Raw genomic sequence first — 18,306 nt, forward strand, 5'->3', positions numbered from 1 at the left:
CCCCTCTCTTCCCCTCCCCTCCTCTCTCTTCCCCCTCCTCCTCCCAAGCTTTTTCTAAATTTTGAGACAGGGTCTCACATTGGTTAGGACCTCACTAAATTGCTCTAGCCTGCCTCAAACTTGGGATCCCCAGCATCAGCCTCCAAAGTCGCTGGGATTGCAGGCATGTGCCACTGCACACGGTGTTAGAATATTTCTTAATCTAGGTTTGCCTCATGCTCCCTCATGATTTGATTCAGGATACACTATATATCCCTGGTTTTAAAACAGTATAAATACCCTCTTCGGGTATTGCATCCAGAGACTAATCATTTATAAATTTTTTACAGAGTAGTTTCTGACAGGCAGAATAACATTCTCATGCATATGCCACCTGTATGTTCTTTGCATGTTTTTTTTTTTTAATTTTCATTCTTTTTTAATTTTTTTGTTGTTGTTGTAAATGGACACAGTGCCTTTATTTATTTATTTTTATGTGGTACTGAGCATTGAACCCAGTGCCTCATGCATGATAGGCAAGTGCTCTACCACTGAACCACAACCCCAGCCCCATCTTTACATGTTATTATCGGTAGTTCTAAGTATTTTATGAATTACTTTTTCACCTTAACATTATCATTATCTAATTGATTATTGTATACCTGCAAATGATAATTTTGAGTTCTTTTGACTGGTGTTCTGATTGTTTATTAGTAGGAAATATGTTTTCTTTTGCATGCTTATTTTTAAAATAAACTGTATTCATCTATACGTGATATCCTTTCTTTGTGCTAATTAAATACCGATTGTGGGAATGGACCACCATAAACTAATAGGATAATGAACATTTAATGTTCCTTTAATAATTTCTAGCTATGCAAGAAGAGGCCTTGAAGCTGGTGTTGCTGGCATTAGAAGATGGTTCTGCTCTCTCCAGGAAAGTTCTGGTACTTTTTGTTGTGCAAAGACTAGAACCAAGATTTCCTCAGGCATCAAAAACAAGTATTGGTCATGTTGTGCAACTACTGTATCGAGCTTCTTGTTTTAAGGTAAGCATTGAGGAACTATGTAAAGAATTCATACTTCTATGTGAGTCAGAGGCTTTCTAGAATTTGTATTACCCAATCTGGTAGCAGAATGCTTAAAAAAGTTGAGAAAAATTTTTTTTCCTTCTATACATTGATTGCATCTGTGATACCAAATACGGTTTCAGTTACGCAGAGTAGAACAGAGGATAATTTGGTGAACTTTTTTTTTTTTTGTAGTTGTAGTTGGATAGCATGCCTTTATTTTGTTTATTTTTATATGGTGCTGAGGATTGAACCCAGGGCCTCACGCGTGCAAGGCAAGTACTCTGCCACTGAGCTACAGCCCCAGCCCCTAATTTGTTGAATTTTTGACTCTAAATTAGGGAAAAAAAAACTTAAAGTGGAAGAAAGAAGCCTAATTTATTTACATTTTTCATCTTAAAAGGGAGTCAGTAACTATATTAAAAACTTCTTTTTTTATATATACTTCATTTTATGTAATATTAAAGTCTTTAATATGGAAATCCTAAGGATGACAAGAAAATGAAAAATTGAGGGGACTGCCTTATTTTGCATTCTTTGTGGATTTTGTTTGGTAGAAAGGGCAAGATGTTTTAAAAATGTTTCATTGTTTAACAGGCTGGTAGATAGTGAAAGGTGTTCAGAAAGGTAGAAAGCAGGTATCCCCTTAAAATTTATCTATATTACAGGAGTGTAATATTTTGAGAAAGGTCTAGGACTTAGAAATAGACCCTGGGCCTCTGTGAAAATAAGGCATCTAATTTGAAACCAAAGCCTGTTTAGGTTATTTTGCTCTTTTTAAATTCCCAAGAACAAAAATTGTACAGACAGAAAAGGATTTCCTTAGCAGACTGTTCAATTTTAGATAACAGGTAATTGATGATAGAAATGCATTCAAATGGATTCATTTAACTCTAATAATGAGGTTTGGACTCTTATATGCATGACAGTTGTAATGCTTGATTTCATGTCCCTAGGGAAATGAAATCAATCTCTGATTCCTTAAATATATAAGTTATTGGCTAAGCAGCCAAATTACAGAGATCATTTGCCCTTCTGAAATGACTAGGTTTTCACACTATGTATCACTGATACAATGTTTTTCTTCATAGGTATCATATTGATTTGTGCTTTATGATTGGCATAAACTGCTCCTGATAAGTGATACTTGAATAACACTAGTTTAGAAAGTTGTTTCAATTTTATGTTCTCATTTCATCCTTATTGCCACATGGTTTAAAATGTTAAAGTGCAGTGATTGTATGAATAAAAGGATATCATGTTGACTTACTGCCAGAAGGCCTTACTTGGTGAAATTTACTTTTAACAGATTCATCATTGACCAAGGTCTGTTATTCATCTTCATACTCTAGAGACCTAAATTTTGTGGGCTCATACAGTACATTTGTCTTCAGGATGATGATCATCTAACGAAGATCACATACATCAAGAGCTTTATTAATTTGTAATGAGAAATGCAGTTCTTGAATGCTATGAATTCTCACATTGGTAGATATTTTCTTGTAAAAAGTATCAAACCTTTGTTTGCTGAACATGGAATGAGAACAAGGGAAATTAATGATGCTAAGTTTTAGTCTGGTAGTTCTTTTTTTTTTTAATATTTATTTTTTCGTTGTAGTTGGACACAATCTTTATTTTACTTATTTATTTTATGTGGTGCTGAGAATTGAACCCAAGGCCCTGCACGTGCTAGGCGAGTGCTCTACCGCTGAGCCACAATCCCAGCCCCTAGTCCGGTATTTCCTAATTGAAGGTACATATTAGAATCACATGTGGAGCTTTTGAAAATATTCATTCCTGAGCTTTGTCCCCAGGAATTCTAATTGAGTTTATCTTAAGTTGGACTTAAGATTCAAAAATACTTTTTAATTGTGTAGTCTTTGAATCCAGGGATTCTGATTCAGTAGATCTGAGATTCTGTCTTTCAAAGCTTCACAGATGATTTTGATACATGTTAGCACTTCAATAGGACCAGGTTCTGCTCACTACCTATGTCTGACTTCTGTACTTCTTATGCTGTCCCTGGTACACACTGTATCATACGTGGTGCTTAGATGAGCGAGACCATCCTCTAGATCTTTAACTTTGTTTTTTCTGTTATTTAAGTTGATAATTCCTCCTTTTGTTTCCTCATTGCTTCTTTAGGTAGGTTATGATAGAACATAGATTTTTGTTACTTCCTAGGTACACTCGTATTCTGCTTTTTCTTAAATACCTGAGATTGTATTAATTAAAATTCTAAATTTCCCAAACTCTTCTCTAATGTATTTATGGATTCCCAAAGAGAATTGTGATCTTATTATGACCTGATTACCTCATTCATGTTCTTGGTGGCCTGTCACTATTGTCCAATGTGCCAACAACAGCAGTAAAACACCCACAGAGGTGGTCTGGGGTTGTTTTGTTGTTGTTTGTTTTGTTTTTTGTTTCGTTTTTGATACTTGGGATCACATTTGAGGCTCTTTATCCCTGAGCTACCGTTGTTTAGACTGGCCTTGAACTTGAAATCTTCCTGCCTCAGCCCAGTGTTCAGCATAGGACTATTTTCTTCTACCAATAGGGAACCTAAATTTTGAGTAATTTGAATGATTTATCCAGTCTGTTTCAGAACCTGAACTAGTCTTGTGTGTTCTGAATTCTAATCAAGTTTTGGTTATCATTACTGGTTAGTAGTTTTAATGGTTTATCTGAAGTTTTAGTGGTTCAGGAGTAAGTACATATCATTTATTGTGGAAATTATCCATCCATATACCTACACATTTATGTTATTAGACAATTTCACTAGTTCGTGTGAAACTCTTTGAAAACTAACTCTTGTATACCCATTGACTATTGACTGAGTTTCTTCTGGTTTTTTGTTTTATTTTGTTTTGTTTTGTTTTTTTCTTTTAAGTACATGCCAGGCTGGTACTCTACCACTGAGCTATACCCCAGCCCTCATTGGCTGGATTTCTTGCTTATCTGTGTCTATTTCTGTTACTACCAAAGTTATATTTCTTAAAACATGAATCTGATCATATCACTCTTTTTCTTAAGAGTTCTTATTGACTTTTCATACCCTTTAGAATAATATCCAAATTTCTTAACACAGTATACAAGGCCATCTGATTTTTCTCTGGTCTGTATCTTAGCTTTAACTATGTCCTTCACTCTTTCATGTTTCTGTTTTATCACTGCTGCTCTTTTGAGAATTCTATTTCTCATTTTTCTTTGCCTTGAAAACTCCTGTTCATTCTCCAAGATGTAGTTCATGTAGTCTTTAGCTGGAAGAAGGCTTTTGCGGAGATCACTTTCCTCCCCTTAACAATCACATTTAATTGCCTTTCTTCTGTGTTGCCATAGAGCTTTATAATAGCATTCTTCCTATAATTTTCTGTTTACAAGTGTCTCTTCCCTGCCAATTGCTGAACTCATTGAAAAGAAGGACTGTATATTTAGTTACACAAATAAATTTGTCCCAAAAAGGAATGTGGTGTGAACATTATCTTAACTTTTATCTACTTTGTGTGGTGTCTCTTAATGTAGTATGGACTCTTTTACTCCCCCCAAAAAGTGAATTAAGTGGTTGAGGGTAAAAGAGCAGATGAGTTTTGATGAGTTCTATTTTTTGCTTTTCTATTAGGTTACTAAAAGAGATGAAGACTCTTCCCTGATGCAGCTAAAGGAGGAATTCCGGAGTTATGAGGCACTACGCAGAGAACATGATGCCCAAATTGTTCATATTGCTATGGAAGCAGGACTTCGTATTTCACCTGAACAGTGGTCCTCACTTTTATATGGTGACTTGGCTCATAAATCACACATGCAATCTATCATTGACAAGGTTTGTAAAATTAGAGATGCTAATTTTATACCATTATTGTTATACAGAAGAGTATTAGAATACAGATGCTCCCCTGCTCGTGTCCTGGTAAACCCATCTGAGTTGAAAATGCATTTAATATACCTAACTTAATGAACATCATCATAGAATAAACAGTTAAACAAAGTATCAATTATTTATCCTCAATGATCATATAGCCTCACTGCCAATGCCCAGCATTATTAGAGAATATCATACTGCTTTATCACTAGCCAGGGGAATGGTCAAATATGGAATTGAAATACATTTTTACTGAATATGTGTTTCTTACACACCATTGTAAAGTTGAAAAATCATGAGTCAAACCATTATAAGTCTTAAGACTATCTCTGTTTTAAAGGGACTAAAGAGACAAACAGTGGAGATTTCCATGTTTTTAAATATCAGACTGTTCCAAACTAATTTTTTTTAAATATTATTTTTTTAACCTTCAAAATAAATTAGGGGCAGCTGAATATAGTGGTGTATACCTTTAATCCCAGTGACTCAAAAAGCTGAAACAGGAGGATTGCAAGTTCAAAGCCAGCCTCAGCAATTTACAGAGGCCCTGAGCAACTGAGTGAGACCCTGTCTCAAAGTAAAAAAATAAAAAGGCTGGGAATGTGGCTCGGTGATTAGTGCCACTTAATGGTAATAAATAAAAAAATAGACTAGGAAATGTATTAGGGAAACAAACATAGGATGCCAGTATAAAAGCAGCTAGGCTTACAAGGTCTCAAGTGTATCTGTATTCTGACCCCAGAGAGCTAATACAGCTTATGAATATGTTTTCTAAGTGTCTAATGATGAGTTTCATAGGGCAGATTCTGAGATGAAAATTTACTTCATCATTGATACTCCTACTATGAAATCTGAAGACACTTGAAAACCTGTTAAGTAACTGAGACATTAAAAATGTTAGAATATATTATGTGTCAAAGAGTAAAAACCATTCTTTTTTTCTATTTGTTAGCTGCAGTCTCCAGAATCATTTGCAAAGAGTGTTCAGGAATTGACAATTGTTTTGCAACGAACCGGTGACCCAGCTAACTTGAATAGACTAAGGCCTCATTTAGAGCTTCTTGCAAACATAGACCCTAATCCAGGTATGTGAAAAAATGCTCGAGTGTTTGTACTGTGTCTACCTTTGAGGTAAATAACACGAGAATTACTGCTAACACGTTCTCCCCATCCCCCATCCCCTTGATGCTTATTTTAGATGCTGTTTCGCCTACCTGGGAGCAGCTAGAAAATGCAATGGTAGCTGTTAAAACAGTGGTTCATGGCCTTGTGGACTTCATACAGAATTATAGCAGAAAAGGCCATGAGACACCTCAAGTATGTATATTTATTGCACTTCTGGCTACTCTTATCTCTAGCTCAGTTTCATCATGAACTTCTTAACCTGTTTGGTTAATGGACTCTTCCTGTGACTCTTCTCTTATAACTTCTTTTTTGTTTATTCATTTGTTTTTGTGATGCTAGGGATCAAATCCAAAGACCTTGTGCATGCAAAGCAAGTGCTTTGCCACTAAGGTACATCCCCATCCATCTCATGTTTTTATTATCTCTTGTTTTTTTGTTTTTGGGAGAACTCAGTTTTAAATGTACTTGATAAGTACATAGCACAGCAAGAGTGTAGAGGTTATCTTTGATATGAGTTCACTGAAAACAGAATGGTTTTGACCCAAGTATAGCTTATTGATTCCCTCCAAAGATTTTGTTCAGTTCTTTTCTACAGTTGGAAGATATCACTTTTTTCTCCATTGCTATCTCTCGAATGAATTTCCATTTGAATTTATAAGATATTATCTTCAATGTACTGTAGAGAAAGTTAAATTATAATCATTATTTTGATAATAACTTCCATTTGTTAAGTTAATGTGGGCCAGTCCCCCTGTATAATATTTTACGTATGTTATTTCTAATCCTCACAGCTACCTACAAGGTAATTTCTTTTCCTAAGCTGAAATTTAAAGAGGTTAAAGAACATCTAAGGTGATGATGTCAGTAAATGACAACTTGGATTAAACCTATCCCAGAGTCTGTTATCTTTCGCTCTTCTATCCTTATTTGATTAGAAGATATTATATTCAAATATCAACTGAATAATATTGTTCAGATGGTAAAATAAGAATGACCTCTTCTGAGACTTTGATGCAAATTATAGCATATATGATGCTATAATTTTATAGTCTTCCTCATTATTTGTGTAAACTTAAACAGCTTAAGCCTAAGAATAAAATTGTACCTCCAAGTTTACAACTGGTAATTTTTCACTTTCAGGGAAATGGTATTCTGCCTTTCCTGGGAAAGCTTAAGTGGACAAAGCTTATGACTTTTTTTAAAAGGCTTTTTAAAATTATTTAATATTGGTATCACAGTTTTAATATAGCAATAAGCTAGTGAGAAAAATCTTTCTATCCATGGATATTGCATTGTATTGAACCATTTCAGATGATCTTCAGAAAGAATGTCTAAAATGCTAACTCAGGGTTATGTCACATATGGAATGGTAGTTGTTTCAGCACAAGAATTACTTGTCTAATGTGATAAAGAATTAAGTGTATGATTATAAAGTTCTGAAGTTCCAAGAGTGAATAACAACTGGAATCATCATTTTTCACACATTGAATGTTTTCTTTTTTATAGCCTCAGCCAAATAGCAAGTACAAGACTAGTATGTGCCGAGATTTGCGACAGCAAGGGGGGTGTCCACGAGGAACAAATTGTACATTTGCCCATTCTCAGGAAGAGCTTGAAAAGTAAGTTTTGAGAATTCTCTTTCATATGGGTTTAATTTTTTATCATTATAATGACAGTATCATTCATAGTCTTCAACTTTGTAGTGTTCCAAAGAAAAAAGTTCACACAGCAGAAAGTGGTTGTATGCACCTGTAATCCCAGCTACTCAGGAGGCTGAGGTAAGTTCAGGCAGGACCAGCCTGGGCAATTTAGCAAGACTCTGTCTCAAAGTCAGATTTTAAAAAAGGACTGTTGATGTAGTTAAGTGGTGTAGAGTACACCTGGATTTAATCCCCAGTACTACCAAGGGAAAAAACTAACATTTTAAGTGCTCTAGAATGCAAAATAACCTCTTCTTTTTTAACTATAAGATGATTAATCTAGGCTCAAAAGTAATATGATAAGTGACTTCAAGTCTTATTTAAGGATCATATTTTGAGACCATTTTATAGCTGGGAATCTGTATTTCTTCTAACTGTATAGAATGAAAATACCCCTATTGCCTTTAATTGAACTTTTTGAGTTCAGTTGAGCAGAACAGAAAAATCTCACAAAAATGGTAAAGCGGGTACATTTTCTTTTTCTGGCTTTAGGTCTTTTTAACTTTTTTCCCGCCTGTGCTGTCTTCTCTCTTCTCCTAGGGATAATTTCTTTTTCTATGTCTGTTTACTCCATACAAAAAAGTAATAGATATAAGCTATGATACATACATCCAGTTAGCAAAAACTTTCATCATTTAAACCTAACTAAAATTTTGATCTCATCCTTTCAATTAAACAACTGGCACATGTATCAACTCTTAAGTGGACATCTCCATTTTGTTTTTAGACACTTTACACTTAAATTGAGTTCATTTTTTCCTCCGATACCTCCTTTTCCTTCCATTCTTCTCTCCCCTTGTGTATCCTGTCAAGCACTTATACATGCCATGTTGTAGGAACCATTGTCAGCTGTCTTTCCTTCATATTTTTCAGCTTAGTCATTCCCTATACTCTGCCAATTCCACTTCCTATATATCCCTCAACTGTGTTCTTCTTTACATCCTTATAGTCCATCCTATCATTCCCTTAATCCATAAGTTGCATCTACCATTGCACACCTCCTCTCCCATTGTTTCCCACAAAACAGAAATCTTCTAAAAGTATAGATTACTCATATTATTCCTCTGCAGCTATCTGTGATAGTTTCTCATTGCCTTACAGATAAAGATATAAAGTCTGGGTTGTGGCCTTGAATGCCCTGCATCATGTAACTTGTGCTAGCCTTTCTGATCTCGTCTTGCAACACTCTGTAATTATACTCTGTACTCAAGCTGCACTTAACTTTTGTCAGTTCCTGAAATATACCATGTTCCTTCACACCTTGGGTTTTTTTGTTGTTGTTGTTGTTGTTGTTGTTTTTTAAATAATGCCAGTCCTTCCAGCCTTGCCTTTGGGTCTTTTCCTTTGATCTGATTATCCTTCATGTTTTCAGGGGGATCCCTTTACTACTCCATAAGAACCAGGTTCTTTTTGTCATATTTTTCACAATTACAATTAATTAATGGTCTGTTTTAGTGATTGATAAACTTTTCTGTAAATTCCAAATAGTAAATATTTTTGGCTTTGAGGGCCATATAATTTTTTATTTTCCAGGAGGCTAATGCTGAGGATTGAACCCAGGGGTGTTTGGCCTCTGAGCTACATCCCCAGCATTTTGTTTTTTATTTTGAGAAAAGGTCTCACTGAGTTTGTCAGGCTGGTCTTGAACTTGGCAATAAGTCCTCCTGCCTTTGTTCTGAGTAGCTGAGATTGCAAACATGTGCCACTGTACCCAGCAGAGCCATGCAACTTCTGTTAGAACCATTCAACTATGAATTGCGAGAAAAAAGCCTCCATATACAATATGTAAAATTGGCATGGTGGCACATACCTGTAATTCCAGCTACTTGAGAGGCTGAGGCAGGAGGATCATGAGTTTGAGGCCAGCTTGGGTTAACTTAGCAAGATCCTGTTTCAAAATAGAAAGGGCTAGAAACATAGATTCATGGTAGAGCAGCCCTGGGTTCAATTTCCAGTACCTCAATTTAACCTAATTTAATTTAATTAGAAAAAATAAAAAGCATGGTTATAAGCCTTATTTATAAAAACAAGCAATTTTGGCCCACATGCTATAATTATCCAACCTTTAATCTATTCATTGAGTCTTTGCTTACCTTACTTAACTAAGTGTAAGCTCCATGGACTATATGTTGTTTTTTTGTTGTCTCCTTTCCTCCCTGGCTATCACTGAGCCCTGCACTTAATGAGCTCTCCAGTAGCAGTGGCATGGTAGAGAAAATTATGTGTGTGTGCAAAAAAAAAAAAAACAAGAGCAAAAACATGCTTCTCTTGATTTTGTCCCCCCTCACTTTAAAGAGCCAAAGATGCTGCAGGAGTCCTAAAGAAAAAAAAGAAGCTGTATGCACCCAGTCTAACTCTGTATAGAGAATTTCACATTGATAATTTTTAAGATTCTGGGAGATAAAATTCAGTTTATCCATATCTGAAATAAAGCATTTTAGCTCAAATAGAAAGATCTTGAGAGGACCTTGCTTAGTCCTAAAACGTCAGAGAGGAAACTCATTTCATTGTCATTCCACCCTCAAGCAGTGCCCCATCTGAAAAAAGATCTGGGGGTATAGCTCAGTGTTAAGTACCCTAGTGGTTAATTAGTTTTTTAGTAACATTTCTCTATGTCTCATCTTGTCTTTTCTGTTTCTACCAAGATTTTCTTTCTAAAAGATGTGTCATTTTTATCTTCTACTTAAAATTCTTAGTTTATTCCTCAGTACATCACAGAATTTAGTCCAACCTGACTTTCAAGCTTTGCCTTTTAGAAATAGATAGATACAGATATAGATTGTTTTTTGGATTTTACTTTTTTGTGGGGGAGGGGTGTTGTTTTGCAGTGCTGGGATTGAACCCAGGGCTCAAACATGGTAGGTACATAATGGATAATTTTTTAAAGGTGCATCCAGTTAATTACTGCTGACTACCATATGATTTCTTTCACTGTTCAGTCTTCCACATGTTGTTCCCTCTGTATTGTGTGCTTTTCTGTCTTTTCTTTCTGGAGAACTGTTTCTTATCATATTTAGGTATCATCTTCCCTCCACAGACTTCCCTAACTTACCTAGGCAATATTGGTTGTTCTCTTTACTGTGCTGCTATAGCATTTGTCTTACTGGTTTCATACTTCTATAACAGAATGCTATAGACTGGATATTTGGTGGTTTTCATGCCTCAATACCTCCCCTCTCTTTTCCCTCCTTTCTGTACTCTACTGGTCTCCCTTCTATTTTCATGAGACTGCCCCCCACACACTTTTTTTTTTTTTTTTTCTCTAGCTTCCATATATGAGAGAAAACATAGGACCCTTGACTTTCAAGGAGTTTGATTTATTTTGCTTAACATAATGCCCTTGAGTTTCATGTATTTTCCTGCAAAAGACATAATTTCGTTCCTATGACCAACTAAAACTCCATTGTGTATATATAACACATTTTCTTTATCCATTCATCTGTTGATAGACACCTGCACTAGTTCTAACTCCATTGTGTATGTATAACACATTTTCTTTATTTATTCATCTGTTGACAGACACTTATACTAGTTCTAAATTTGACTGTTGTTAAGTTGTACTGCATGAGTAAGCATATGTTGCTGTAGTATGCTGATTTTAATTCTTTTGGATAAATACCACTGAATTGTAGACCTGGGTCATATTGTGGTTCCATTCTATTCTTTTGAGGAACCTCCATGGTGGTTGTGCTAATTTACAGTCCACCGAGAGTATACAAGTGTTCCTTATCCCCCATACCCTTGCCAGCATTTATTTTTATTTTTTTCTTGATGGCTACCATTTTAAATGGAGTGAGATGAAATTTTAGTATAGTTTTGATGTGCATTTCCCTGATTGCTAAAAATGTTGAACATTTTGTAGATATTTGTTGGCTATTGTTATTTTTTTTTTCTTTTGAAAAATGTCTGTTTAGTTCATTTGCCCATTTATTGACTCGGTTTTTTGTTTGTTTTGGTGTTTAAGTTCTTTGTGTTCTTTTTGTATTCTAGTTATTAATCCTTTGTCAGAAGAGTACATGGCAAAGATTTTTCTCATTCTGTGGACTTATTTTTCATGTTCTTAATTGTTTCCTTTGTTGTGCAGAAGCTTTTAAATTTGATGCTGTCATATCTTGGTATTATTTCCTGAGCTTTAAGTGTCCTATTGAGGAAGTTGTTGCCTGTGCCTGTGTGTTGGAATGTTGACCCTATGTTTCTTCGAGCATTTGCTAAGTTTTTGGTCTAATTCCTAGGTCTTTGATCCATTTTGAGTATACTTTTGTGCAGGATGAGAGATAAGGGTCTAGTCTCACTCATCTATATATAATTAGCCAATTTTTTCAGCACCATTTGTTTAAAAGGCTACCTTTTGAGGGTTGGGAGGCAGAGGCAAGAGGATCTCAAGTTCAAAGCCAGCCTCAGCAATTTAGCTAGATACTAAGCAACTCAGTGAGATTGTGTCTCTAAAGAAAATACAAAAATTGGGCTGGTGATATGGCTTCGTGGTTGAGTGCCCCTGAATTCAATCCCCAGTACCAAAAACAACAACAACCCAAAAAGGCTATCTTTTCTCCATAAGTTTTTGCTACCTTTGTCAACGATAAAATGACTGTATCTATGTGGATTTGTCTCTGTTGTTCCCTTAATTTATGTGACTGTTTGTTTCATGCTGGTATTGTGTAGTTTATTACTATAGCTCTGTAGTACAATTTAAAGTTCGGTATTGTGATGCCTCCAGCATTTTTCTTATTTGTTTGTTTGCTTAGAATTGCTTTGGATATTCTGAGTCTTTTATCTTTCCATATGAATGGACTATTTTTTCTAGTTCTGTGAATAATGTCATTGGTACCTTGATGGATATTACATTGAATCTATAGATTGGTTTTGGTGATATGGCCATTTTAACAATATTAATTCTGCCTATCTAAGAACATAGGTCTTTCCCTCTTTCAGTGTCTTCTATAGTTTTTTTCTTCAGTGTTCTATTATTTTTATAGACTGGATAATTTATATAAACATAAATTTATTTGGCTCACTGTTCTAGAGGCTGGGAAGTCTTTAAGATTAAGGGGACACGTCTGTTACGGGTCTCTCGCATCATCCCAGGGTGGAAGGCAAAAGGAGATTGAACTTGCTGATTTATCGGGTTTTATCAGGAAACCACTCCTGTAGTATTGACTTTAACTTTTCTTTACTTTTTTTTTTAATGATACCAGGGATTGAACTGAGGGGAGTTTAACCACTGAGCCACATCATCCCCAGTCTTTTTTGAGACAGGGTTTCAGCAAATTGCCCAAGGCCTTCCTAAGTTGCAGAGGCTAGCCTTGAACTTGGGATCCTCCTGCCTTAGCTACTGGGATTACAGTAGTGCTCTACCATGCCTAGAAGCATGAATCCATTCTTAAGGGCAGAGACCTTATGACATAATCATCTCTTAAAGGTCCCTCCTCTCAACATTGTTGCATTGGGGATTAAGTTACCAACACATGAACTTTGACAGGCATGTTCAAACCATAGCAACACTCCATATGTAGTAATTATAGCTAGTTTTTATAAAATGTCTGTATTGCAAGTGTTACTTACCTGTGTGCTTCATTTATCTTCATTTATCTATATTTCCTGAATCTACCAGATATCTGAATAAACTCAAAATGTTTATGTCAAAAATAAAATAATCTACAGTTCCTATTTCTTATTTCCAGACAGCTTCACACTCTCTACTGCTTTTAAAACAAATAGGAGTCACACAAAGGATTAGAGAATGAGGCGGTGTTGCTGTATCATCTTGATTTAAAAAATTTACGTTGCTAATCTCACAGATTTTTGAAAAGTCCTTTTATCTTAGTTCACATAAGACACCAAAAGCTTAACAAATATATTCGACTTAATTTTACCCTTGCTTGCTTTCTCTACTGCATACCCCTCTAACCATATAAAATGTAAATGCCCAACAATCCCTCTTTAGAATAAATATTTAAGTGGATATGTTTTATTAAAAGTATATTAGAAATCTATTACCAAGAATTGTTGCAATTCTGAAAAGTGTCAAAAATCTGGAATCACCTAACTCATTTAAAAAGGTTGTTATGGCCTTGGTACTGTATGAAGTGCTTCTAAGTGGGGAAACAGGAACAGTAACATGTAAATAATACATTTCAGCAGTTTGGTGAGCTACAGCAAAGACTATGGATTTTATTCTGATTGCAACAGGAAGCCATTATAGGATTTTATTCAAATCAAATGATGAGATTTTAATTTTGTCTAAGAAATGTCACTCTGGCTGGGCGAGATGGTACATGCCTATAATCTCAGCAGCTTAGGAGGCTGAGGCAGGAGGATCGCGAATTCAAAGCCAGCCTCAGCAACAGTGAGGTACTAAGCAACTCAGTGAGACCCTGTCTCTAAATAAAATACAAAATAGGACTGAGGATGTGGCTGAATGGTTTTGTGCCCTTAGTTCAATCCCTGGTACCAAAAAAAAAGAAAGAAAGAGATGTCACTCTGATGTCTATATGGATGGAGACCAGTTAAACTTCTGCAGTGGGCCAGGTGCAAGACTGATAGCATAATCCTAGGACTATAGTATTGGAATTGATGAAAAGTATTCATATTTGAGATATATATTGGAAATAGAGCTTACAAAATGGACAGATTGAATGTGGATTATAAAGAAAAATGTTTGATTTCTGCATTATTGAGTGATACTGAGATGTGAAATGCTTTGAGACAGAAAATCAGTAGTTCTTTTGGTCATACAAAGTTTGAAGCTTACTCCACATTAATGCAAGAAGTATTTATTGAGCATTTAGTATGCGTGAGACACTATATTATGTGCTAAAGATGGAGAGGTGCATAAGAAAGGCAAAATCCTTGTCCTCACAGGGCTTACGTTGATGTAGAAGGGACTAATATAAAACAAAAAAATAGAAAGCATACTGTCTTTGATTGGTGCTAAGAAGAAAATTATACAAGAGGAAAGAATGATTGAATGGGAGATGGTTTAGAATGACATTTAAGTAGACATTGTAATGAAATAAATAGATAGTTACAGAATTGAAGTCTATGAGGAGACAAATCGTCTTGAGACACATAAGTGAGGCACAAGTGGAAAGATTTGCTTTAGGAACAGGAACTCTATGTCCCTTTCTTAGAAAGAGTGCTTGATTATAGATACAGGAAGGTTAGTAGAATTGGTTATAGTAAGATAATTCTCAATTCATCTCTTTTCTTTGTTAGGAGGGATACAATATCACATACAATATATAATATCACTCTGGAGGGTGGAATGGAAAAGGTTGTTAGATGTAGAAAAGTAGATTTAGTAAATAAATGTATTAATGATTTGCTTGGCCATTTTAAATAGTTCATAATTTTGAACTAGAATCTATAAAGCATATTGCACCTTTTTTCTCCACCAACATTTAACTGCTCTGCTTGGGAACAGGCAAGAGAGGAATTAATGGTAGATATTGGATTCTAAGATGGGAGTACTTCTAAGTACTTGAGGGGACTTATGGATGATTTAAAAATAGGAAGCAGTTGGGTTTCTCAAGTATGAACTGCAAATTCTGTTTCACCCTTTAGCTGCCCAGATGCTAGAAGTTCATTATGAACCCTGACTCCTCACTCAGTTTTCCACACTTGGTTAAGTTTTGACTTCTCCTAATTCCTGTTTTTTGAGAATTCACATACAAAACTTTTATTTTTTGCTTGCTTAACCACCTTATGAATATCTGAAATTGTCATTTGAGTATGGCTAGCAAGGCACAATTGAGCATTTTGTATAAGAAATTGGAAGAGAAGAATAAGCAGCCTTCAGAAAGTGTTGGAAAGCACAGGGGTTTCTGATCTCTTCATGCCATCAAATTGCCTTTGAAATATAGGTCTGCTCATGTTCCTCCTCCTCTAAGAAGTAATCATTGGTTCCCTCAGTGTTTACGCAATGACATATAAATTGGCCATCACCAGTCTTCTTATAGTACTGGGATTAAACTCAGATGTGCTTTTTTTTTTTTTTTTTAAACATTCCCACCCTACCCCTATCCCCTTTTGGTGGGACAGGGACTCCTTAAGTTTCTAAGGATCTCACTAAATTAATGAAGCTGGCTTTGAACCCACCTTCATTCCCAAGTCGCTGGGATTACAGGCATGCGCCATTGTACCTTGTTTTTATTGTGTTTCATCTTTTTTTGTTTTGTTTTGTTATAAACTTCATGTGCCTATTATTCAACCTTCAGCCAGCCTGTTCTGGGAGCCCTTGTCTTTTATTAAGCTTCATCTTCCCTATCAGTGTATGTATATGGTGAGACAGAAAGAGAAAGGATTGAATAATGAAGCTGTTGATAGATCTTGAAGGACTAAAAGGGAAACTATTATGAAAGCATTGCTTGTCACTAAAACTATATTAAATTACTATGTTTATGCATAATATTAATATCACATTTAGACATAATGATGACCCCAAATGTATGTAGACTTTTTTTCATTCATGTAAAACTTAATTTCTCACCACTTAAAAATATTGGAGAGAGCTGGGCATAGTGGTGCACACCTGTAATCCCAGCAGCTCAGGAGACTGAGGCAGGAGGATCGCGAAGCCAGCCTCAGCAAAAGTGAGGCACTAAGCAACTCAGTGAGACCCTATCTGTAAATAAAATAGGGCTGGGGATGTGGCTCAGTGGTCAAATGCCCCTGAGTTCAATCCCCCCTAAAAAAGAATGAGTTTTGGGCTAGGCACAGTAACATATGCCTGTAATCCCTGCAGCTTGATGGGAGACTGAGGCAGGAGGATCTCAAGTTCAAAGCTAGCCTCAGCAACTTAGCAAAGTCCTAAGCAACTCAGTGAGACTCTGTCTCTCTAAATAAGATAAAAAGGGCTGGGGATGTAGCTTTTTTGTTAAGCACCCTGGGTTTAATCCCTGGTAACAAACCCCTCCACCCCAACCCCCGCTAAAAAATTGAGTTTTGTGGCTGCATTTGGTGTTAGCTGCAATCCCAGTGACTCAGGAGTCTGAGGCAAGAGGATCACAAGTTTGGAACTAGACTGTGCAATTTAGTGAGACTTTTGTTTTTTGAGACAGGGTCTTGCTAAATTGCCAAGGCTGGCCTCAAACTTCAGATCCTCCTGACTTAGCCTCCCAAATAACTGAAGGATGCTTTCAATTCTTGTATATCTTTCATCTTCATTCTGTGTTTCCCAATCAAATTTGGTGCTGGTTCTTGTTGGTTTTACATATTTTACTTTATATTTCAATTATATAAGATCTTCAAGCATTTTCTTTCCACTCAATAAAAATTGTTCTCTGAATACATGTGTACCTTGGTTGCTATATTACTTTTGTGTCTATGTATACATGTACATTATAGACATATGTAAATAGTATCTATATTTTCATGTGTCATTTGTAACAGTACATTTGGTATAGACTATTTGATATTTAGCTAAAGAAACTTTTCAAAACTGTTTTCTTTTTTAAACATATTTCCCATTGCCTTTTTCTTCCTTAGAATAAGTTTTAGAACGATATTCACCAATGTTGTTTTTAAACAGGTATCGATTAAGGAACAAAAAGATCAATGCGACTGTAAGAACGTTTCCTCTTCTAAATAAAGTTGGTGTAAACAACACTGTCACAACCACAGCCGGAAATGTCATTTCTGTCATAGGAAGTACTGAAACAACCGGGAAAATTGTTCCAAGTACAAATGGAATATCAAATGCAGAAAACAGTGTTTCCCAGCTAATCCCACGTAGTACCGACAGTACTTTAAGAGCTCTGGAGTCTGTGAAGAAAGTGGGGAAGGTTGGCACTAATGGTCAGAATGCTGCTGGGCCCTCTGCAGAGTCTGTAACTGAAAAGTAGGTATTAGGTAAAAGGCTTAATAAGACTTCTTTATCCTTTTTAGAAATGCCTGAGTACTTTTTTTTTAATCCCGAAGAATAGCAGTTAATTAGAGTTTTTATATAGAATGAAAAATTTGCGTTTTAATCATGGCTGTACAATTGAATAGCTCTGTAAACTTGGAAAGTCACTTCAACTCTGAGTTTTGTTTCCTCAACTATACACTAAAGGAGGTTGGACCAGAATTGGGTTTTTCATACCATATTTCCTTGAACTTCAGGAATGATGCCATAGAGGTGCCAGAAAGGAACTAAGTAGAAACCTAAACAGGTAAGAGGCTCAGCCTCTAGCCCTATTTAAATCAAAGCACTTCTACTTCATACTTTACAATGATGCATAGTAATAAAGAAAGAGGGGAATCTTTGTAGCAAAACTCTTTGGGCTCACATTATACTTCACTGTTTCTCAACTTTAATCTTTCTTCCTTAGTTTACCCATTCATAAAATTAGAATACCTGTTTGATGGACTGGGGTGGAACATATGCCCGGCATTTACTAGGCCCTGGGCTCAATTCCCAGCTATATACATACACGCACGCACAAACACACATCACCCACACACATTATAAAAGAACACCTAACTTCATATATTGGTTATGAGAATTAGATGAGTTTACTGCATTGTGTACTTTAAACTGAATCTTATGGTTAGTAAGCACTCAATGAACATCTGCCTCATTATTATTATT

The 18,306-nt window shown here is 35.7% G+C and overlaps 1 protein-coding gene and 1 non-coding gene across 6 annotated transcripts in view; both read left to right on the forward strand.

Moving 5' to 3' along the window:
• Positions 1 to 18,306, forward strand: part of Rc3h2 (ring finger and CCCH-type domains 2) — a 56,656-nt gene that overhangs the window by 19,908 nt on the left and 18,442 nt on the right. For 4 of the 5 annotated variants that reach the window (XM_015497614.2, XM_048813103.1, XM_048813102.1 and 1 more), the window contains 6 exons: positions 853 to 1,028; positions 4,672 to 4,872; positions 5,864 to 5,996; positions 6,110 to 6,228; positions 7,543 to 7,655; positions 17,266 to 17,574. In XM_015497614.2, coding sequence (XP_015353100.1) covers positions 853 to 1,028; positions 4,672 to 4,872; positions 5,864 to 5,996; positions 6,110 to 6,228; positions 7,543 to 7,655; positions 17,266 to 17,574 — 1,051 coding nt within the window. The remainder of the gene's footprint in view (positions 1 to 852; positions 1,029 to 4,671; positions 4,873 to 5,863; positions 5,997 to 6,109; positions 6,229 to 7,542; positions 7,656 to 17,265; positions 17,575 to 18,306) is intronic. The other variant, XM_048813105.1, reaches the window with a different exon arrangement.
• LOC125619686 lies at positions 5,672 to 5,782 on the forward strand. Its single transcript, XR_007351227.1, has one exon. It is a non-coding gene; the product is annotated as a small nucleolar RNA SNORD90 (small nucleolar RNA).

Source organism: Marmota marmota, unplaced genomic scaffold (assembly GCF_001458135.2).
Source record: "Marmota marmota marmota unplaced genomic scaffold, marMar, whole genome shotgun sequence".
NCBI lineage: Eukaryota > Metazoa > Chordata > Mammalia > Rodentia > Sciuridae > Marmota > Marmota marmota.